General features: G+C 40.6%; 1 protein-coding gene across 1 annotated transcript in view; it reads left to right on the top strand.

Annotated features, from left to right (window-relative positions):
* Positions 1-19,691, top strand: part of CTSC (cathepsin C) — a 38,416-nt gene extending 18,725 nt beyond the window's left edge. The window contains exons 3-7 of the mRNA XM_004589817.4: positions 1,070-1,236; positions 5,059-5,214; positions 10,686-10,801; positions 17,222-17,353; positions 18,820-19,691. Of these exons, the coding sequence (XP_004589874.3) occupies positions 1,070-1,236; positions 5,059-5,214; positions 10,686-10,801; positions 17,222-17,353; positions 18,820-19,322 (1,074 nt within the window). The 3' untranslated portion in view covers positions 19,323-19,691. The remainder of the gene's footprint in view (positions 1-1,069; positions 1,237-5,058; positions 5,215-10,685; positions 10,802-17,221; positions 17,354-18,819) is intronic.
* The last annotated feature ends 4,982 nt before the right edge of the window (positions 19,692-24,673 follow it).

Below are 24,673 nucleotides of genomic sequence, written 5' to 3'. Positions count from 1 at the left end.
AAGAAAATTTTATTGGGATATGACCGGGTTCATTCACTTATGCATTCATGCACTTTTTACGTTACTGAAACAGGTGGAGTAGTTGTGACTGAGTTTCCATTCTGGAATTCTGAAATAGTTACTAATTTGTCCCTTAAGAAAGAAATTTGCTAGCCTCTGTTGACAAGGAAAACTAACATCCATTAGATTAGATCAGGAGTTGCAAAATATACATCATGGGACTAAACCAGCCTACTGCCTACTTTTTTGTAAATTTAAGGTTTATTGAAACAGAGCTGGCCCCTCTGTTAATTTGTTTGTGCTGTCTTTGACTTGTTTTCTGCTACACTCATAGTTGAGTAGTAGTCACAGATTTTAATGGCGTGTGAAGCCTAAAATATAGGCTGCCTGGTTTTTCTAGAGGGTGGTTACCAACTCTGCATTTCATCGTGCAGTCTCAAAATGTTTATACCTTTAAGGTTGGTTATTTTTTTCCTTCTCCTTTTTCCCTTCTTTTCTCCTTCCTTTCTTCACTCCTTTCTCCCTCCCTCCCTCCCTCTCTCCCTCTCTCTCTCTCTCTGTTTTTTTTCCCTCCCTTCCTTCCTTGGTTTGTTTTGTGTTATAAATGGGAGAGCTGAGAACTCATAAGATTTTGCCTGCCATTGTAAATGATGGCTGGAGGAGAACTTGGATTCTGCCACTTCAGCAGCTCTGTTGCCTGTCTTGGGAGCCACTTGACGTCACTGAGCTGAATCTTCATTGCATCCTGGATAAAAGCCTTATTGGGAGGATTAAAGGAAGGCGCTTCTGTAACATTCTTGAAATGTGGAGGTTGCTATAAAAATGCTAGTTTCTTCCCCTGCCTTTCTTTCCCAGAGTGTTTTGTTTTGTGCAGTTGGCTTGGTTGGCCAACAATGCTAACATTTGGACATTTGTTGTTCTTCCTTTCCTAGATAATTCTCAGAATGTAACCTCTCAGGGTGAAGTCTTTGTTTTGGTTGGCACACAGTGTTTTTATCTTAACGATGAGATGGGCTGGATTGCTGAACACAGATTTCACTTGGCCTTTTCTTCCCTTTTTTGATTGCAGTATAAAGAGGAGAGCGGAATGGTAACCAGTTACTGCAATGAGACAATGCCTGGATGGGTGCATGATGTGCTGGGCCGGAACTGGGCTTGTTTTGTTGGAAAAAAGGTGGGAGGCACCTCTGAGAATGTGAACATGGACGTGGCCCACTTTGAGAGTCTTCGGGAAAAGTAAGTTGTCACAAGAGAAGCATATGGTAGTTGTGTTTAATTTTTTTTTTTATAGTGAACATGATTTACTGTACAAATCAATTCTTGGAAAATTTTGACTATGTAAAATTTGGCCTAGAAACAAGTCATATTTTGTAAAACTTTACTGGAAAGATATGTTGACAAATATAATAGAAATCTTTTTTTCAAAATGCTTGGAAAGCAGTGGATCATTGATGACTTTTTAAAAGATCATGTAAAGACTCTCAGAATTGCAAATTACCAATAAAGAAAAATTATTAGTTGCCTTGTAATAATATGTTGCACAGTATTTATAGATACGTATGTTTTTGTTGCAACAAATGTAGGTGATTTTAATCAAGACATTAAATAACTGAATTCAGTGCATACAGCTAGGGCTGTCATAACAAAGCTCCAGACAGGATAGCTCAAACAATAGAAAGTTATTTTCTTAAACTCATTTGGTTTCTTCTGAGGCCATGCCCCTTGGATTGTCCAAGTCTGTTTTCTTAGTCTCTGCTGCTCTAGTGTCCTAATCTGTTCTTAAGGAGATCTGGTATATTGGTTTAAGAGCTGCTTGGATGACCTTTTTCCCTTGTTACCTCTCTCCAGTGCAGTATCGTGCTGAGCATTCCTGGGTCATTACTTCAGCATATGGGTTTTGGGGGAATGCAGTCAGCCTGTAACGGGTAGTTGATGTCTATGTTACACTAAGCTTACTGTAAGTAACTGGGAGCCATAAGAGCAAGAGACTTAAGACTGTGAGTTTGGGAAGCAAAACATAAACAAATGGTATTACAAAGTCGTGAAGGTGGGCGTGAAGGAATCGCCCAAAGCCGGCAGCACTGGCAACGAATGGCTTCGACAGAGACATAGGGAAGATGATGGCAGGAGGATGCACAGCGCTTGGCTAAAGCAGTGACCAATGTGCAGGCTCCTTTTTCCCCTCATTGGGAGGTATATTTTTGAACAGCTTTGATTTCATTTGGGTTATAGTTCTGAAGCACCCGTTTTCAGCTAGGCTGTTCACCTCTCACCCTGTCACTTGGGACACACTTCCTATATGTATGTGTTCTGTTGCATTGTTTTTGGGATTTCAAGTGTTCTCTCATTCAATGAGGAGACACCTGCCTCCCTACTCTTTTTTTTTTTAAAGATTTATTTATTTTATTACAAAGTCAGATATACAGAGAGGAGGAGAGACAGAGGAACATCTTCCGTCCAATGATTCATTTCCCAAGTGAGCCGTAACGGGCTGGTGCGCGCCGATCCGAAGCCGGAAACCAGGAACCTCTTCCGGGTCTCCCACGCGGGTGCAGGGTCCCAAATCTTTGGGCCGTCCTCAACTGCTTTCCCAGGCCACAGGCAGGGAGCTGGATGGGAAGTGGAGCTGCCGGCATTAGAACCGGCGCCCATATGGGATCCCGGGGCATTGAAGGCAAGGACTTTAGCCACTAGGCCACTGCGCCGGGCCCCTCCCTACTCTTAACACTGGCACTGCCCCACCTACAAAATGAGCATTTGGGACTATATTACCTTCAAAGTCTCTTAGCTTTAATGATCAGTTATTCTATAGTAAGGTGTATTATTTTAATCTCCCTGTATCTTAAATACAAAAAATCATAGTGTTTAAGTCTCCATTGTGGCTTCTTGTCATTATGGTAATGGCACATATATAGCATGTGAGGTTTTGCTAAATGTCATGATAACATCTAAAGTAAAGGTAGAGTTTAACTACTACTTCTCTGTCAGTCAATGAAATAGTGGCTGTCACTGCTGGAAAATGTTCCCAAAGCATTTCAATTACAATTGAAAATTTACTCTTGTGCATTAACGATTGTTTCTGTTCCTGTGTTGGTGTTGTCAGAAGGATGATACAGGCAAACAAAGATGTCTTGCTAGTTTCACAATTTGCTGCAAGTGGTTAAGAACTGAAAATATGACAATATTATTCATGTATTTATACATTTTTCTCTTATACTCCATAGCTGTCAGATTTAGATTTTATCAGTGTCTACCAATTTGTGACATACAAATTTAGTATGCCTAAAATCTTACTTGTACCAGATACATCTTGTCTTGCAGAAATGAATGTTCCTGGTTGTCTTGGATATTGAGTTATGTTTAACAGTAATCTTACTCTGAAATTCCCAGTACCTGATATACTGGTGTGATAATGTCTGAATTAAGTGAATAATTAACTCCCTCATTTTTTTTCCTTTGTAAATATCCTTTTTGAATTACTGACATCTGCATTCATGCATTTGCTATAAGGTAAGCTAGGGATTGCTCACATCTTTATAAAATAAATTTATTTTTTATTTTTTTAAGATTTATTTATTTTTATTGGAAAATCAGATATACAGAGAGGAGGAGAGACAGAGAGAAGATCATCCGTCCGCTGATTCACTTCCCAAGCAGTCGCAATGGCTGGAGCTGAGCCCATCCGAAGCCAGGAGCCAGGAGCTCTTCCGGGTCTCCCATGTGGGTGCAGAAACCCAAGGCTTTGGGCCATCCTCCACTGCTTTCCCAGGCCACAAGCAGGGAGCTGGATGGGAAGCAGGGTTGCCGGAATTAGAAACGGTGACCATATGGGATCCCAGGTGCATGCAAGGTGAGGACTTTAACTACTGCACTATTGTGCCGGGCCTGTAAAATTTATTTTTAAAGACTTATAGACACACACGCACGTACGCGCGCACACACACACACACACACACACACACACACACAGATCTTCCATCTGCTGGGTCACTCCCCAGATGGTGGAGTTTCATCCAGCAGGCACTCAGCCATTTTCTGCTGTTTTTCCAAAGCATTAGCAGGAAGTTGGGCTGGAAGCAGAGCAGCAGGACAGGAACCAGTGCGCATTTGGGGTTCTGGCAGTGCATGCACAGGCTTTACCAGATAGGCCACAATGCTGGCCCTTGCTTGTCACATCTTAATGTTACAGCGAATGATCTGGCAGTCTTGCTAAAAATGGAGATTCTGATTTAGGTGGTATAACTTGGTTACTTCAGAGTCTGTTTTTTAAAGCTCCCACGTGATGGTGCTGATATGGTTCAAGAACTGAATTTTTAGTAAAAACAGTATAAATCAGATGTCCATGTGGAACACTTCTGTATCACAAAAGTATAATAATTGCATACTACACATACATTGCAAACGATTTCTACCCTCATCTTTTTGTCCTCTTCAAAGATGATAAAGTTGCAGTGAAGGAATTATGGAGTTGGGTAAAAGTGATCTCATGCCATTTTAAGCATACAGAGTATATAGTAAATAATCCAAAAATTATTATATTGTATAATCTTTGATTTTCTTTTAAGTTAATACAGTGTGAGCCTTTTCCACATCACTAAACAATCGACTAGACATTTTTACAGAATATAAATTACGCAGCCAATTAAGAATCACTTAATGTAATCAGTCCCTTAGAGAACATTTACTTAGGTTCTTTCCAACCTTTCACTAGTCCAATTGAATATCTGTGTACAAAAATCTTGTGTAACTTGTACTTTTATTTTCCGGGGGGAGGCATTGCAGTTCCACATTATTGATGCATTTAGCTGGTTGCTTTTCTGGAAGATCATACCATTTAAACATAAGAGTATGAATGACTTTTTAAACCCATTATGTCCTATTATCTTTCATAGGATAGCTATACTCAGATTAAGCAATCAATATACTGCCTATAGTCCTTTGAAATAAGTGTTGTTTTGCTGAGATATCTGTACAACTAAAAACTTGGAGCTCATTGGGTTAATGAAATCTATTTACATCAATAAAAACTATGTGAAAATATCTCACTTTTGTTGACAGTTATTCTGATAGGCTTTATAAATATAACCACGACTTTGTGAAAGCCATCAACAGCATGCAGAAGTCTTGGACTGCAACGACATACTTGGAATATGAGACTCTTCACCTGAGAGATTTGATGAGGCGAAGTGGTGGCCACAGTCGGAGACTCTCAAGGTAAAAGAGTTGGTCTGTCGCTGAGAAGAATATTGGTATAGGATGTCACTCGCCCTGCCACCCTTATCTACTTAGGTGGCCACTGTTTTATAGTTCATCTTATTGGGATCTAGGTTTGAGCAAAATTTTTATTTCCTAGGTTTTTGCCTCTTACCTCAAAAGCATTTCTAGCACAGGCACTGACACAGCTTAAGCAAGTGGTGAAGTTTATTCAGACGGTAAGAAATACAGACAAACGTGGGCCATGTTCAGAGAGAGAGATTCCGAAAAGGAAGAGGGAAAGGAGAAAGATTTCTACCTCTGTCCTCAGAGTCCATCCCCAGGAAGCAAGAGACCAAAGAGTGTGTGAGACCAGACGCGCGAGTGATAAAACTTGCAGTGAGGCTCCTGAGAAGTGCAGGAGCAGAACCAGCCCCCTCCCCTGCCTGGGCTTTAAGGGCCTTGAGACGGGAGTGCTTGTGCAACAACATAAAACACCCTTCCCTACCACCCCCACCCTGCCCTCGGTTCCAGGTAATGACAAATGTCATCTGACTCATAGATGGGCAAAAGGATTACATAGGCGGGGGAACTGTGGCTTCTAAACTCTTGACCCTGAACTAGCTGCCTGCCTAGACCATATCTGTCTCAGCTGAAACTTTGCTATCTTCTTTTTTTTTAATCCTCTGCCTCTCCTACCGATGACATCTTTTTCTCTTCAAGGCCTGTTTATGGATTTCCCTTGCAGCTGTGAAAGTCATTGCCATTCCTTTCTGTTTCCTATGCTAGCCAAGTAGGACTTTGTCATCTCCTGTGGATTGGTTTCTTCTCTCCTATCTCATTGGTTCTTTCCCTTTCTGTCCCCACTCTTAGCTGCTCTATTAAGTTCTGCCAGATTTTGTCTTCCTATGGATAGCTCTGTTACTTCCCATTGGTTGTTGAAGAACATTTAACCTGGTATGCAGAGCATCAAAATTTGCTGCCTTGATCTTCTTTCATACAATATAACATGTAATTATCAAAGCTCTTCTATTTTTTTCTCAATTGACACCTTTTTTTATTTTTTTTTGCCTCTAGTACACTTTGGCACATTTTTGTCAGATTTGTCAGACTTTTCACCTATGAGAATCTGATCATCTTCCCTATGTTTTAAGTTCCAGACACATCTCTCCTGCCTTGAAGCAGAGGTGGTCTTTCCCATCCTTAACATGCGTACCCTTGGTGTTTTCTTACTTTGGAAAATTATCTCATAATATTTGCATTTGTCTGGTCAGGAATTTGGGTAGATTTTTAAAAATTTCCCAAGAACTATAGGTAAATCTAGAACAGTATGTAGTTCCTTAACATATGTTAAATAACTAAATTCCTTAACGTTGTTCTACAACCAAGGCTGTATCTGCGATGTCATACCTTGCTTTGGGAGAATTTGATAATATAATTAAAAGATAGAGAAGTAGAAACCTATAACAAAGCTAATGGGAACCAGTAAATCATGCAGCTAAGTTAATTTTCTCTTAGTACAGTAAACCATTTAAGGAACCACAGAGTTTATAGCTTAACTTTTTGTTATTTGAGTAGACAACTAATTGATTAACTATGCAACTAAGCTGAATGATTAACATTTTCATCTGCAGACAAACACTGATAATGATCTGGCATTGTTCTAGTTGTGTAACCGTGGAGTTGTTTTTTTTTCCCCCTGTGTGTGAGGGTATTTTCCCGTAATCCAAAAGTATCCTATGGTATATCTCAAAGTTTCTACAAAACAGCAAATCTGTTAGATGTCTGGTTAATTGTTTGTAAATGGAAGTATATTCTATATCTTCTCAAATTTACTAAGTGGAATCCTAGTAAATCCATGTGAGACAACAAGTTGAGACCTGTTCGGTAGCAGTGGTCTAAAGGAGCAGCTGAAAGGAATGTTATAAGCTTCCCAACCTAGGGAGATTGTCATTCATACCTGCAAAATTTGAGCTCAGACACAGCTTCTTGAAACGTGTGCTTGAAATGCTTTTGAAGTAAAAGGCAAAAATCTAAGAAATAAATATTTGGCCCAAACCTAGATGACAATAAGATCCTATAAAACAAGTGCTGTGTTGGTTACTGAGTTGCTCCCGCAGGTCTTCTGTCCAGGCTTTTAACTGCTTTTGTTTAGGGAAGGTCTGGCCTTTTGAACGGCTGCTTTTGTGACTGAAGGTCTGTAGAATGTTAGAAGTAAAGACAAGGAATTGAGTGCCGCTGCCGCCCAGCAACGGTGACACTAAAAACTGTTGGGGGTCTGGGAAAAGCTGGCAACCAGACCCTTCACTGCCAGAAGCGGCTGCGTTTAAAACCTCTCCGCTGCTGTGCCTGTACCCATTGGTCTAAGCTTTCTTTCGCGCTTCTTCCACCACCCTTCCTCCCGTTTTCCACCACCCTTCTTCCCACAATTCTTCCCTTACTCTCTGCTTCATTCCCCAGTCTCCTTGTCGCCTCCCCCGTCTCCGCGTCACCTCCCCCGTCTCCTCGTCACCCCCCCCCCCCCCGTCTCCTCGTCGCCCCACAGTCTTTCTTCGTAGTCTTCATCTGTTCCGTCCCTCCGTCCTCTGTCTGTCTTCGTCCGTCTGTCCTCCCACTAGCTTTTACCCACTACTTTTATATAGTTCTCCACCAATCACTTCTCCCCGTGGGTCCGCTTGGCGCTTCGTGATAGGCCAGTAATCACCGCGGGGGAACTAGCCTATCCTGTTTACCTGCTGGCGAGACCAGCTCCGCCTCCTGGCCCTGGGCCAGCCGCCATCTTGCAACGGCCGCTCCCAGTCCCAGGAGCAGCTTTAGCACCCCACTCCCCACAGTTGAGATACACAGGAACAGTTGAACCCTGTAGGACAGCTGACAGGTTCTCAGTAGCATACTTATGTAGAAGTCAATTCTTTTGTAAAGAATTTAATAGAAATTCTCAAAGATTCTTAGCTGAGGTTTAAGGGAGTCTGTGAAACTGCCATAATTCTAGGTTATATTTATTGCTTATAGACGTTTTCTAAGTGTGGAACTTTTACTAGATTACTAAGATGTGGGTCCACATGATGAAGGAGCAGTAAGGTATAGTGAACTGAAAATGTTTGTGACTCTCACTTCTCCGTCCCCCACACTGCTGTTGCGGTGTGCTCTGTTTCAGACCATGAAGCTTTAGTTCTTGCATCGTCTTTGTTTTGTGTGCATATGCATTGAGGAGTAAATGCTTTGCCTTTTAAAATAGAAAAAGAGAAGGCAGTTAGTAAATGTGTAAGAGTCTAGTCATCTTAGTGATATGGGTGATGATAGTGATGCATATCATAATATCCTTTATCAAGGACTTGTGAGAAATAGACACTGTCCTAAGGACTTGTTAACCATTATTACATTTAATTTTCATAATAATCCTTTGAGATAGGTATAGTTATGCCTCTAGTTGTGTGGTATTAACCACTGTGTCAGAGGTCACATAGCTAATGAGTGCTGAAGCCATTTATAGTAGACTGGTGAAATTATATTTGAATACCAAATTTAAATTTCTCTTTCTGTGAATTGTTTAGCATATTCTTTGATGTATATAGAATGATGAATTAATAGATTAATTTTTTTGGTCTCAATATGAAATCACAGAAACCATTTCCTTTGTCCCTTAATTTTTAAATTTTTTTGTTATTATTTTTATTGGAAAGGCAGATATACAGAGAGGAGGAGAGACAGAGAGGAAGATCTTCCGTCTGATGATTCACTCCTCAAGTAACTGCAATGGCTGGTGCTGTGCCAATCTGAAGCCAGGAGCCAGGAGCTCTTCCAGGTCTCCCACGTGGGTGCAGGATCCCAAATCTTTGGACTATCCTCCACTGCTTTCCCAGGCCACAGACAGGGAGCTGGATGGGAAGCAGGACTGCCAGGATTAGAATCGGTGCCCATATGGGATCTCGGGTGCATTTAATGCAAGAACTTTAGCCACTAGGCCACTGTGCCGGGCCCGAAGTGTTCTTTGTCCCCTAAGTTTTTATTCATAAATCTCTCTAAGAGCGTTCCAGAGTTGCTTTCTTCCCAGTTCTTTATAAAACCCATTGTCAAAAGATTTTTTTATGTGCCTTAGTTACTCCTTAAACATTATCATGTTGTGCTTTTCAATATTATCGTAGTTTCACCGTATTTATTACAGTGATTTTTATCTGTTAACATTATCTTCCATATTAGTGAAAACTACCTTATCTGTACTTTGCAGAACTCTTGGGCCAAAACTCCTGGCTTAGGAAATATTTTTGGGAACAAGTACATGACATTTCTACATACAAATGCTGTCTAATCTATAAACGTCCACGATTAGGATTAGTACTCTTGAGTGAAGTTGTGTTTGTTGTTCTTCCTCTTTGTTTCCTGTCATTTCTATCCTGCCAGTGTCTCCCTTGTCATCTCTGAGAGAAGTGTGTCAGTGACATGACAACTCAAGAGTATGCAGCCAGAGTGTGTGTGTTTAGAAAGAATCTGTGCCAGTTGCTAAAGTGGAACCTAGAAAATTCTGACTGGGCATTAAAAATAGTTTGGTGTGATAACACCTCAAATAGCCCACACTATTGTAAAAATAAATGTTACCATAGCTTAGTAAGAGTGCCCGTAGAAGAGTGGAGGGGGCATAGAGAGAGGAAGTGACTTTTTATAAAGAAATAGTGCAGAGAGACTACTGTGAATTTTTAAAAATAGGTTAGGGGAAAGCTCCGAGGGAAGTTGTAAGAGTTGAACAGCGTGTTAGACAAAAGGAGTATTAGCACAAAGACATGCCCTCTGTGGGCTTAGGGAAACTCCAAGAAGTCTCCTGTCATTAGAACTGGAGTGTGGGGTGTGTGTGTTTGAGAGAGCTCTCTAATACCAAGAAGCATACCAAAAGGGTTTTTTCCATTTCCAGAAAATGTCTGTTTTTCATAGCTAGAAAATTTCCCTATTATCTTACTATACAACCATAATAAAGAAGCAGGAGTTGTATTATGAGTTATGGTGGCAAAACTAGTCTGCCTACTTACACTTGAACTTTTTCTGTGCCAACCTCTCTTTAATCACTTTAGTGCCAGCCTCACTATCTATAACATCAGAAATTAGTGATGTCTTTGTTTTCCCTGTACCATTTGTATGCCATATTTAACTTCTCATTACTGTTTTCTTAGCCAAAAATCTGCCAAAAGTAAGGAAGTGGATGAAGCTATCCTAGGATGCTAAACATAGTATCACAGTGATATGGGAAACCAGTGCATTTCACAAGGGAAATTGATCAGATTCTGAAAAAGAAATAGCAAATGAAAGCCATTTACACAACTTAACTTTATGGTTGCTGTAAGTTTAATAGATACTTTGAGATACTTGTGGGACAAGTGCTCCTTTGGTTTAAATCTAGATCCTAGTTTGTATTCCAGTGATTGACACCAGGTAGTTAGAGCTTACAGAATCATCCTCAAACAAGACTATTTGTTAATATTTAATGTGTATTTCCATCCTAGGCCCAAACCTGCACCACTGACTGCTGAAATGCGACAAAAGGTTTCAAATTTGCCAACATCCTGGGACTGGAGAAATGTTGGTGGTATCAATTACGTTAGTCCTGTTCGAAACCAAGGTAAAGACAAAATCACAAACACACATTCACACATACAGAAAAAATGCATGTGCTTACTCTGAAATGTTTATTGAACATTGGTATGTGTTAGGTTCTGGGGTGAATCTGGACTGAAAATAGAGAGTGGGAATGATCTTCTGTGATAAAAGCATCAAGAATTTGACTGTATTTGTGATAGACTTTGGTAATAGATAACCTGTCCAGCTGAACTCAACATGTACTCATTTTCCTTTTTAGTAAACATACATTCCAGGTTAGTGACAGAGTGTTGTACAAGTCCACCATTTTTCCTCCCGTCAGAGACTTCCTACTGAAACAAAGAAATCAGTACAATTAAAATGGTCTCTCTTCTACAAGTATTTGTTGGGATTCTTCTTCGCTACCTCTTGTGCCATTTGCTTATCTGTTTAGTCTTCAGTTGTTATGGGAGGCCAGCAAATAGGTCTTTACAATTTTTGTGATAGTTTGTTTTAGCTGTGAAAAGACCTGCAGTTCACTTCACTTAAGAATGTAGCAGCTGATGGTCGGCATTGACCCAGCTTCCTGAGTGTGGCCTGGGGCAGAGCTGACTTTTACCAAGACTGTGACTGCAATTGCATTTTACCAGTCATTTCAGAATTTGATTCTGTGTGAGATGATTTAATTATTTACTTTCTGTAACTTCACTTGATGACAGATTATGTCGCTAGTCTAAGTTTTAGCCAACAGTGACTGCAAGAATCACTTATCTAGACATTACGATTATCTATAAGCCAACAATCTGAAATACAAAATTGTCGCTGTCCTGCAGCGATGGACTTGGTGCACGGAGCCGATAATAACACGCTTGGACTACTGACTGATGATCAATAGCCAAAATTTATTAGGGGCAACAGACTTTATATGCTGAGGGTCATACAGGATTAGGGTAGAGATACTTACTTCATCAACAGAACCATCAACTGTTTCTATGCCTTAGTTTGGAAGTCCTTTTGCCTTGTATATTACTTCCCACTCAACTGTTCTTATACAAATAATATCTCCTCAGGTATACAAAAGGTAGCCATACAGTTGTTCTCATGCAAAGGATATCCAATCAGTCACACACAAGACATCCATTCAGTTGTTTATCATACAACTGTAATCTTGTGCTCACTGACCTATGGTCACAATGTCCTCCTACACAAAATACTGCGAAATCTGAAAGTTCTTGAGAGGATGCCTACAAAGTTTTGAATTTTGGAGCATTTATACTTCGAGACCTTTTCGTTAGAAATGTTGAACTGATAAAAATCTATGCAGATATTCCTGAGCCTGAAAAACTCTAAAACTTGGATTATTTTTGGTGCTAAGAATTTTACATAAGAGACGCTCACCTTATATTCAGATTTATTCTTGGTTGATTTTGAAGATAGTCTCGGGCATGGCAGATGTTCTTTCTCATCAGCATGGGGATGGATTCATTGTGCCAGCTGGAATGTTCGCGGCCCCAGCCCCTCTCTGTTCAGTTTTCTGTGCACCCAACTCACTCAGGTGTGCAAACCACACAAAGGATCTGTGTGTTCCTCAGTGTATGTTCAGAGCTCTCTGTGATGCCCCTCCCCAGACCACAGGGTTCCCTGGAGCCAGACCCAAGATGGCCCAAAGACCCAGCCACACCTCATGCCCTGTCATAGTGACATCATCCCCACAGTCACGGCGAGCAGGGCATCCATTCTCTACCTTGCAAACCTCCTCAACTATGGTGAGAGCCACCCATCCCTGGAGCCAGCTGTCTGCCTGACAAGTGCTTAGTGCCCCACTGTAGCAAACTGATTCTAGGGCTATGCTAGAGAAAAGGTAAAACAAAGTATTTTCACTTCACAGATCTGAGTACGCTTCCCCCCTACCAGTTCTCCAGGCTGGACTCAAAGTTAATGAGGACCATGGAGTTATCCCACTAACAAGATACACCTATGGTGCATGGGCCACAGCACTTTTCAGTCACCTCCTTACGATAGCATTTCCTCCCAGCTGGTCACAGGGTTCTAATGGGAGGAGGGGGATAATGCCCTCCTTTTGCAGGGTTGATTGGGCACCCCGCCTCTTCCCCCCAGTGCTTCAGACAAAAATAAAAGTCAGTGGGGACTGCGAGATTCTCCCTCCGACAGTATCACCTGTGGCACACCACCTGCTCCAGGCTTCTTTGACATCACTTAGAGCAGGTTCCCAGCAGCCACAAGCTGTGGAAGTAACCTTCAGTGACCTGCTAGTTGCTGGTGCATCCCCTGTGCTGCATGGAGTCTCTATTCTAACTGTAGATCATCCACTGAAAACTTCTCCGACTGTCTCCTGGAAACATAGTCCCTTCCCTGTTCTGTTATCCTTATTCAGTTTTCTTAAGTCTCCTGAAAATTCAACTTAAAAAAAGCAGAATCTTTGACACAGGTTTTCTTGTTGCTGGGCAAAAGGTGGTATTGTCTCTAGTGTTCCCTGTTCCTGGAGCGTTATAAATACGATTTGTATAAACTGCAATTTTCAAACAGACTTTGATGGATTAATTGCTTTTGAATTGATCCTACTTCTGTAGCATCTTGTCAGGCGCTCGAGGAAAATAAAGTATTTAACTCCTGCTCTTTGACTTCCTTTTGGTTTTGTCTACTGAATGTTGGGAGAAAAGTAATTATTTTCCTGCTAATTGGGCTTCTTGGAGATTTCCACTGACTAACAATACCAGTATAACCCAGAATTCAGAATTAGCTACAATTGAAGGAATTTACAACTTTCACAGAACAAATGTAGATTAAAGAAAAAAGAAGTGCTTGGAAAGACAAATGAGGTTTTATCTACGCTTGACACAGTTTTAAGAGCAAGCTGAATAGCTGGTCTTTGAGGTATGAGAGTGAGAGGAGCCATGCCATTGAGCGAGATGGACGTGTTTTATTCTGCTCTCATGTTTGCTGCCTGTATTGTATCTTTAGTGGAGAACAGGGAGGCATAACTCATCAGTTACATTAATTTGAAAATGCAAACAGTTTTCCTAATATTTAAGGTCTGGGCCATTTATGTCTTAGCTGTAACTACTGCTTTTATAGCTAGAGCGAGAAGGCAGATAGCATAATTGACTCCACCCAATTCGTGGTAAAAGAAATGCCAAAAAGGTCAGGAGATGGACCAACCCCAGGTCACATAGCTAGTAAGTGACAAAGCAAGAGTGGAGGAAAAAATTTATCTTGACTCCTTCTAGTTGAGAGATGAAAAGTGCAATTAAGTCTACTTAAAATGTATGGCAATCACATGTATTTTTGAGAATGTGGAAACGTGGTTACCACAGAGCTGTGGTTTGGCCAGATCCACTTTTCCTTAATGCATTGTAGTCTTCGTAAGGGATCATGGTCCTTTTAGAACCTACGTTGGCTTCACCTTTGAAAGGTGGTGTTAATTACACTGCATCTGAACCATTTCTGTGATTGCTCTGTTAGCAGAACACCTTCTGAGCTCTGCAGTGGCCTTGTGGCCTGTCCTCACAGTCCCTGATGAACAGGCAGTGGGCAGCACAGGAGAGATGATTGCCCTGACTCTTGTGAACCAAGCTGAAAATGGGAGCTCTATACAGATGTGTGTGTGTTTCTTTTAAGATTTATTTATTTTGTTGGAAAGCCAAAATCAGATAAAGAGAGAGAGGAGAGACAGCGAAAGATCTTCCATCCACTAATTCAGTGTTCAGATGGCTGCAATGGCCAGAGTTGGGCCAATCTGAAGCCAAGAGCCTGGGTCTTTCCGGGTCTCCCACATGGGTATGGGGACCTAAAGGCTGGGCCCATCATCTGCTGCTTTCCCAGGCACATTAGCAAGGGAGCTGATTGGAAATGAAGCAAGGGAATATGAACTCGCACCCAAATGGAGTGCTGGTGCTATAGACAGAAGATTAACCTGTTATGCCATTGCACCAGCCCTGCAATGTGTTATTTTTTACATAAAACACCTTGGTGTTTCATAAAGTTGATATCACTCTGGTATTTATCCAGTCATATGTTTTGAAAGAGGGACTCCAAAGGTAGTGTAATTGGCATGGTTTAGAAAACATGTTGGTGAATTTTGCTCTATTTGTAAGCACATGACAGAGAAAGAAAACTCTGAAAATTCATCAGAGTATATTCAGGCTTATAAACTGCAAAGGTGCAAATCCTATATTAGGAGACATCGGAGCACTAGCACCTGCTGTCTGTTCGCTGTGTGACATTTCTGAGCCTCACATTATCAAGCGAGCAGATTGTATATCAGTTGAATTGTGAAGCCCTCTTCCCAATGTTTCTCTTCTAATACTCATATGTTGCATTATCTCTCAGCAGCAAGAAAAGGTTATAATGTGTGTAAAGCTGACATTTTTAGGGGGAGAATTTTGAGTAACATAAGAAGCAACAGAGCTTTAGACACAATAGGGCTATAAGAGACTCCAGGACTCTGTGGTATTTATTTATTCAAGGAGGTCTCACATTATGGTCTGGGTTCTGTCTTTCCTGTAAAATCGGAACAATCAAAAGTGTATTGTATTCATTGCATTCCCTCTACTTTCAGAATGTGGAAGTGTTTTCACATGTTCGTTCCTTGACGTGTTCTACCACTCAGTTGAGTTCCTGCACCAAGATGAAGACGATTCATTCCCTTTGAGCACACATGAAATGCCACAGTTTAGTTTGGGGAACATAGTATGTTATGTGTGTTTTAGAAAGAAATGATGGTATCAGAGGCTGTGCGTAAGGTGTCCTGGCTTTCTTAGCCTCCTAAAGTCTGTTAGTCAGCAGTTACCTGGAGAGGTGAAAAGCAGTGTCCCTGGTAATATCTTGAGAGAATAATCCTCGAGGATACTTCTCTGAGAAAGTGGTTAGTGAATCCCCATTTACTAAAGAGACAGCGCTATATGTAGATTGAGCTATTTGAATGATGTAATTGTTCAAAAATCTTACATTATATTTATGCTTACCATCCAGATAATCCCAATACATTGCTAAAATGAATATGTTAATAAATTAAACCACCAGCTGTGTAGAAATGAATTTAATCTGTGTCTTGAATCTGATATGAACATATCTGCCTGCAGAATTTATATTCATAGCAGAGGTAAAATAAGACTAGGCTATATGATAGTAGAGATAGTGAAACTGTCTTCATTTCTTTTCTGGATTGTAGCAAATGGAAATCCCATTCGTTCCATACATGCTGTATTTTCTTTGTGTGTATTTATTTTGATGAAACACAGAAAATGCATGTAGGTTTTATAAATTACCTCATCATGTAGTGTTTTCTGTTTTTTTAAATAGTAACAGTATTCCTAGCAGCTGCTTTCTAAGCACATTTGTTTCTTCCTCTTCTGAACGTCCAGGCACTGGAGTGGTGTACTCTGCTCTCCTCCCCGTCCTGAACTACTACTTGTCTTCCTCCAGTCCGTGGTTTTACTTCTGCATTACCCACTGTAAATCCATGTTTCTCATCATGATCACTCTCTCCTTACCTTCCTTCAGTTCTGTTGTGTGAAAAGCCTTTGTAGCATTTGTTAGGAAAAGTTTTGCTTGGATTTCAAAATTCGGTGCCAAAATAAATGTTTTAATTGGGCTTTCCACAAACTTTTTGAACTTTCTGCCTATTTTGTCTCCTTAACACAGATTAAACCTAATTCTCTACCATACGGCTGCATTTGTAGGGCTACTTCTACATAACATGCTGTAGAAACTGCTTTTCTTTTTTCCTTGCTTGCTATAACAATAAACAAAAGCAATTTACTTCTCACTGGACTGGAGAGGACATTGTCTGAAATCAAAACACCTGAGATTAAGTTTCAGGAGAGGACCCTCCTCCTAGTTCATAGGCTGCCCCTGCTTTTGTTATAACCTTACGCTGTGCAAGAAATGAGAGTTCTGGCTCTCTGGAATCTTTAATAGGGGCACTGAGCCCACTTACAAATTTTCCACTCTCGGGACCTTTTGCCTCCCAAAAGCCCAGCTTCCTAATACTTGACAGGTTGATATTTCATTAATTCAGGAGAGATGTTTTCATTATACTGTATTAAGGTACTTGAAATCTTAAATATGGGTAATCTAGTTTTCTGTTTAACCTGACGGCTCAGAATGCTTTGGGCATAGAATCTTTTTTGTTTGTTTCCCCACCCCACAAAATCCTTTCTTCATCAAGAATGCTGTAACATATCTCAGAAGTTATGAGGTGTTTGCTTTCTTTTTCTTAAATTTTTGAAATACTCTGAAAGTCCCATATGGTAAGGTTTACCTTGTGATGACAGATAGGGAAATTTTAATGTTGGCCTTTAAGCGCCCAGCATTTGCTGTTTGACTCTTCTAGCGCTGATTCTTATGAATGGCAACAATACTCAATCAAAATACGGTGTTAATGTATATTGTGTGGTTTCGTATGTCTCTGGGATTTTATATTTTTCTTTTCCATCTCCAGGCTCTTGTGGAAGTTGTTACTCATTTGCTTCTGTGGGCATGCTCGAAGCAAGAATCCGTATACTCACCAACAATACTCAGACCCCCATCCTGAGTCCTCAGGAGGTTGTGTCTTGCAGCCCTTATGCGCAAGGTGAGTTGTAGTTAGGGTGTATTATCTAAGCTGTTTACCCATGTGCGGGTGGCCACTATTGGCAGAAGCAAATGGATGATACAATGCAGATTAGTGTCTGTAGTCAGAAAACTTTTGTGCAGGTCTGGCCTTGTCACTAATAGGTAAGTTCTCATGGAATTCAGTTCACGATGCGACACAAGGTCATGAGTGAGTGAGTGGATATTGAATGAGCACTGCCTCTTTCCGTATACCACCTTAATGGTGCTCACACTCTGAGAAATAAAAGTAGTCATTTTTCATGTGGGGTTGAGGACACATACTAGCCTGGCTTGGAATGCTTTGAAGAGTTCCGTTTTTGAGCATTGGAATTTCGGTCCCAATCATGGTTTCATTCCAAAACTCAAGTTCTATTAAAGCCATACTCAAATGATTTCTCAAAGAATTTAAAAATTCTGTAGTTGGGATTTCAGGATAAGATATAATGAATGTATAAAGCCATCTGCCATTGATTTAAAAAGAATCATTACCAGTTTGAGGTTTTCTGCTCTCAGTCCCAGATGCGGCTACTGGAAACTTTCCCAGCTCTCCAGTGAAGCTGCTGGTGAATGATTAACACTGAGCCTTTCACTATTTTCTGAAATCTTTGATTAATCACAGATATTGTGACTATTGGCTATAGGACCTATGATATATTAAGATATCCCTTCCCTTCATGCAGTTTACAGTTAAGTGAGAGGAAACAAAGTTTACAAAAACCAGTGAAGAAAACTTGCCAGGTTATGATTGTGCTGTGCATGAAGTATCTTGTAAAAATTCTTGGAAAGTAGATTAAAAGATTAATTTTATGCATATGTTTTAAAAATCCGTGGAATTTTTTTGTAATATGCATCTCATGTTTTTTTCAAACTCTCTCATTTTCTTGAAATTCAAAAACTTTTACATCAAAATAAACTTAGCACTTAATTACATTTTTCCTGAAACATTTTAAGGTCCTCTCAACTGACTGGGCCGGGAGGACAAGACGGAGAAAGAAAATGTGGTTTAGAAAGAGCTGTGGTGTAATCTACGGCTTTTAACACGGACAGTAATCTCTAATGTATTTTTCAGTGAAGTAACTAACCCTGTGAAGGGTTACTATTACTGTGTATATTTTTTCAGATAAGTGTGCAGAGGCACAGAGAAGTTAAATTCCTCATAGCTTTGCGTTTGAACCTCCTTGGTCTTGGAAGCCACTCCACATCACTCTATACCACAACTGCTGTCCGTGTTGGATGCTAAGTAGAGAGCTGTGAAATCCATGAGGGCGAAAAGACAGCTGTTTGGTCAGTAGATGAACGAAGGCACATGTAAGCCGAAGATGACGTTCAGGGGTAACATATAAGAGATAATGAGCAAGGAAGAAAGAAAGAAAATAGGAAATGGAACACTCTTCTGTGCTCTTTTGCAGTAAAGAGGTGATAAACATGCCTATTATTTATCTCCAGGCTGTAATGGTGGCTTCCCATACCTCATCGCAGGCAAGTATGCCCAAGATTTCGGACTGGTGGAAGAGAACTGCTTCCCCTACACTGGCCTCGATTCTCCGTGTGAAGTGAAGGATGAGTGCATTCGTTACTACTCCTCTGAGTACCATTACGTGGGTGGTTTCTATGGTGGCTGCAATGAAGCCCTGATGAAGCTTGAGCTTGTCCACCATGGACCCATGGCGGTGGCTTTTGAGGTGTATGATGACTTCCTTGTCTACCACAGTGGTATCTACCATCACACTGGTCTGAGAGACCCTTTCAATCCTTTTGAGTTGACTAATCATGCTGTCCTGCTTGTGGGCTATGGCACTGACCAAGCAACTGGGTTAGATTACTGGATTGTTAAGAACAGCTGGGGCACCGGCTGGGGTGAGAATGGCTACTTCCGCATCCGCAGAGGGAGGGATGAGTGTGCCATTGAGAGCATAGCCGTGGCAGCCACCCCAATTCCTAAGCTGTAGGGTGCGCCTTCTGGGGTTTCACACAAGTCGCTCATGGCAGTAGGGAATTGATTTATTACCAGACTTGCCTTTTCCAGCAGCATTTTCAGACACTTGTGTACAGATTCCTGTGAGGATTTTTGCTTTTAAAATGAAACTACCTTTGATTGTAATATACCTTCTCATCAGCCACTAGCCTGCTTTTTTCTAAATACTCAGTTAAGAAAGATATGAGTGAGCCATGAAGTAATGGGTTTTGCTGATCATTTATGATTCAAACAGATGTTATATTTTTAAGATTTTATATGATAATGCAAGCATTTTTTTTAAACAATACAAAGCACAAGGCAAAATGGCAATGATTATTAAATTTTTATTAATTTTTTTATGCATGTCCAAGTGATATGTGTCATGGAATTTACTCTGTATGTTTAAGATAAGTTTTACCATGGATTTCTTCATTTAGATTTACGTATGTCCTCTTTGTAGATATTTATTTTACAAAGACAAACAGTAGAGAATATTTTAACTGAAAACAAAAATATGAGATTTATCACAAGGGGTATTCAAAGGTAAAATCTAGTGAACAGTAAAATCATCCCTAGATATTTGATAAGCCAAGAGACCACACTGAAAAAGAACAGTAGGTAAACATGCTGTGGTGTGTATCAACATTTGCAATATCAGTTAACTTTTATTGAGTGAGCACTATAGCATGGTGAGTGGACACTTAACAGTTCAGATGTGGATAACTAAGTGTCTCTGAGGGATATTCACAGTGATATTTAGCCTCTACACTGAGTAAACAGCTATCTGTTAGAAATAATGAGGTGGACAAATTAGATCTTTAAAACACGAACGAGAATCACAAGCCTTTTGGAATTGTAAGGGACCCTGGAAGTCACACAATGCAGCCCTTCTGTGCACAGATAAGGAGCTGCAGCTTTGAAAGGAGGTAACTCCTCTTAAAGCACATAGCTGCAGTGGAATCATGATTAGAACTTATCAAATGTTTTCTTGAGTACCCTAAGATATTTCGTTTTCATCAGTTTATTCTTATTTACTAGGGTTATAGGTGGAATAGTTAGAAAGTTGATCTTGGCCTTTTACATCTTCAGCATGTTGTCAGCACCTTCCCATGTTTTTGGACTTCGCTGAGGAGCATGTACTGGGTTTAATGTTGTAGTCTTTGGGACCTCCTGGCACACTGTCACATACCTTTGGCCTCTTCATGATTGACAGACAAAGCCAGGGACCTTATCAAGCTCCAAGATAGATAATTTTCATTAACGTTACTGACTCTACTCTCTCATATACTTTTATTTTCCACTATAATGAATGAAGATACTATCCATCAGCTTCGCAGACAATAAACCTGCATTTATTCTCTAAATCTCAAGTTGGACAATGGTCAACTGACGTCTACAACAGTGACTCGGAAAGATAGAGCACCCATGCTTTGGCATGGTTTTACAGGGGCCCAGGCTGAGCTCTTTGGGTCACATCATCACTGACATCATTCATCGAAACTTTAGGAAATATGAGAAGGCCAGAGGCAATGGTGATCTGAATGGCTATGTAAGAATCCAGCTGTTCCAAGCATGATTATTTGGGAATCATAGATGGTTTAAAGAGGCTTTGCTTTTAGTGATCTAGAATGGATTCACTAAGAGACCTTAAGTTGCACTATGCTGTGCCTGGATTGATCTGCTGTTGGGGGTTGGTATGTGATACTGCAGGTCAGGCCACCATGTGGGATACCCACTTCCCATACTGAAGGGCCAGTTAAAATCCTGGATAACTTGCTTCTAGTCTAGCTTCCTAACTTGTTTTGGGAGACAGCAGATAACAATTCAAGAGCTTAGGCACCTACTACCCTTATGGGTAACCTGAATGGACTGGAATTCCTGGATTTGGTCTGATACTGCTGAGGAATTAACCAGCAGATGAAAAATGGAAGATTCTTTCTCTCTCTTTCTTCATTCCTTTAGTCATTCACACTTGAGCTGCCTTTCAAGTAGCTTAAAATAAAACCATTTTTAAAATAAATAAAGGTGAAAACTTGTTTAAAGCAGTCTGCTTTGGGAGACTGCCTTCCTTGTAAGACAAGATGTCACTAAATCCGTCATCTGTGATGGAATTCATAGAAGACAATACCAAAATGGAACATTGTGGTTCTCTCAGCCTTGTCATTAGACTAATAGACTTTCTATAGGGAAGTTTTATTAAAACTCACTCACATCAGGGACTGATGACAAACTAAACTGGGAACTCTGGCTAACATCTTTAGAGACATTCACAGTGTGTCTCAAGAGGTATGGTGGATAGTTGGCACCACAGGCCATGATTCTAGAGCCTGGTGTGCTTGGCTGAAACTTTGGCTCTGCCACTTATTATTCATGAAACTTCAGCAGTTTCCCTAAGCTGTTAACACTTCGCCTTTACATATATTTTTCACAACTTACTGTTGCAGCTCAGGTCTCTCACCTTTCCAGTCAGAGTGCGTTAATACAATTTCCCTGGCTCTCCGAACTGACTGGACATGCAACTCAGGAACTAAATAGAGTTAAATAGTAAAGGATATATGTGTGCCTCATGCTCTCAGGGCTAACTCTATGCATAAAATTATAACAGGCCTTATAAGATGTGTGTGTGTGTGTGTGTGTGTGTGTGTGTGTGTGTGTGTATGGAGCAAGAAACCTAAAGAGGAAAATTGACCCAAGAACCCCCACAGAGAAAAACCGTCAAAATATTTGAATAAGGAGATGATTTTGAAATGTGGATGGTCTTGCTTCAGAGCTTTTCCACCCAACCCCAGCCTCCCACCCTTTTTAAAAGAAGATTTAGTTATTTTTACTTGAGAGAATTGCAGAGTGAGAGGGAGATACAGAGATCTTTCATCCACTGGTTCACTCCCCAAATGGCTGCAACAGCCAGAGGTGAGCCAGTTTGAAACTGGATGCAAACTACCTGGGTGTCGACATGGAAGCAGGGGCCCAAGGTCTTGAGCCGTGCTCCACTGCTTTCCCAGGCCACTAACAGGGAACTGCATCAGAAGTGGAGCAACCAGAACTATGGGATGAGCACCCATTTGGGATGCTAGTGCCACCATTGGAGGATTAGCCCATGTGAGAAACATGTTGGCCCCTCCCATTGTGCTTGAGCTCGCTATTGCTCTGTCATCACCTGTGGAAAAAACTTGAGAGGTGATGGAGTTCAGTGGTGGTTAGAATAGATGAGTAACAGGCCCCAATCAGGAACAAAATATACTAATTTTGAAGTGAAAGAAAGATTAAGGTTGGTCTAGCATAGTGATTTGATTTTTCTACTTAGACTTTAAGGAACATTGCCATAGAGTAAGCATAATGGATTCAGATAACAGCTACACAACAAGACTGTCTAATCCACTTCTGTTCTTAAAAATGGGGTTGTTGGTTCTGGTGCAGCAGTCTAATGAGCTAATTCTCCACCCACAGTACCAACAGCCCATATGGGCACTGACTGCTATCCCAGCTGATCCAACTCCCTGCTTATAACCTGGTAAACCAGGGGAGGGTGACCTCAGACCTTGAGCCCCTGTACCTATGTGGGAGATCCAGAAAGAGACTCCTTTCTCCTGACTTTGGATTGGCTCAACTCTGGCCATTGTGGCTGTGTGGAAAGTGAACCATTGAATGAAAGACATCTTTCTGTCTCTCATATATTTATTCTATATAAATATGTGTAATGAGTATGTGATACAATATATGTTATTATTTATAAATGTTATTTATATTATATATACTACATATTACATATATATTTTACAGGATATATATATCCTTTTATGAAAAATTCATTGTTCAAATTAAAATAAATCTTTAAAAAAATAAAGATGGGTTTGTTGATAAAGGATGAAATAGCTAATACTGGTACATCTAAACCCTGAAATGCCTAGAACTTTGCAATGAGGCTACCTCCTCCCAGTCAGAAAAATGAGAACAAATGTTTGAAATGAATATTCCTCTTCTTATCATAGAAAATAATTTCTAAGGGGCTGGCATTTAGCTCGGTGGTTAAATTACCCATGTTGCATCCAGGAGTAGCTAGGTTCAAGTTCTGTCAGGCTCCTGACTCCAGCTTGCAGTTAATGTGTACCTTTGAGGGCAACAGTGATAGCTCGAGTATCTAGGTACTTGTCACCCAAGGATATCCTTGGCATGAGTTCCGTCTCCCACCTTTGGTCTTGTCTGCCCTGGCCAATGCAAGGACTTTAAGAGTGAATCAAAAATGGGCACATGCTCGTTACCTCTGCCACCCTCCCACTTCGTGAATAGAAGCTAAAGTAGAAGAAATGAACTTTTCTTTTTTGAACTTTGAGGCTGTGATGCTAATATTGTGCTTTGACTTTGAACTTTCTGTTCTGAGACAATTTGTTTTTTGAAATTCAATTTTATAGGTCGTTAAAGGGGGAAAGAATGTGATAAACTTCAGACTCTCCAAATTGAGAAAAACTGGTAGACCTGTTTCCATTCTCTAACGCCAAAGCTCTAAAGAGATTGAAATCCTACCGATCAATTGAAAAGAAATAAGTTGGAGAAATAACCTTCCCTGAGGAAATGAGGGAGACGTGTAAAGTTAAGGTGGTGCATTAAAGCAATCCTCAAGGGAATTTTTTTTGACCCTTTAGGGGTGTTGAATAACTTCAGTGTACTTTAGGATGAATGTGAAAGAAAATGAATTCTTTGGGTATCAGGATTTTATACTCCATTCTCTGAAGTGGTTTTCTGCAGAGTTAAAACAGAAGCCCGCTTTGGCTTTAGGTTGACTGATCCTGCACTACTCTGAAAAGTGAACACTATCTCAACAATTAGTGGTCTGCATCTTGGTCCTACTGGTTAGGATTCCGTTTTGTAAAAAAAAAAAAAAAATGAGATCTATAGAAACTTTTAAACAATTAAACAATACGGTGCTTTGCTTCCCAGTGGTCTCGGACTTTGCAAGTAGAAGAAGACAGTTGGTGGGGGGTGGCAATGGGGAGGGGAGAGGGGGATATTCCTGAACCTATGGAATTGTACCATGAAAATATGTTTTATAAAAGGGGGTGGAGAGAAGGGGGAGGACAAAATCAATAAAAGAAGCTAAACATACTTGTCTTCAGTTTCAAGATGACAACCTGTTCTGCAGAAGGTGCACTTAATAGGAATCCACTGGAATAGCTTTTTCAAGGTACACAATTTAGTGAACACACAACTGATTTTAAAGACTGTGATGCATTGGACCCAGCATGGTAGCTAAAGTCCTTGCCTTGCACGTGCTTGGATCCCATATGGGTGCCGGTTCTAATCCCAGCAACCCCACTTCCCATCCATCTCCCTGCTTGTGACCTGTGA

This window comes from Ochotona princeps, chromosome 4 (assembly GCF_030435755.1).
Source record: "Ochotona princeps isolate mOchPri1 chromosome 4, mOchPri1.hap1, whole genome shotgun sequence".
NCBI classification, from domain to species: Eukaryota; Metazoa; Chordata; class Mammalia; order Lagomorpha; family Ochotonidae; genus Ochotona; species Ochotona princeps.
The sequence above is the reverse complement of the archived record's forward strand: the minus strand, read 5'-3'. Positions and strand labels throughout refer to the sequence as shown.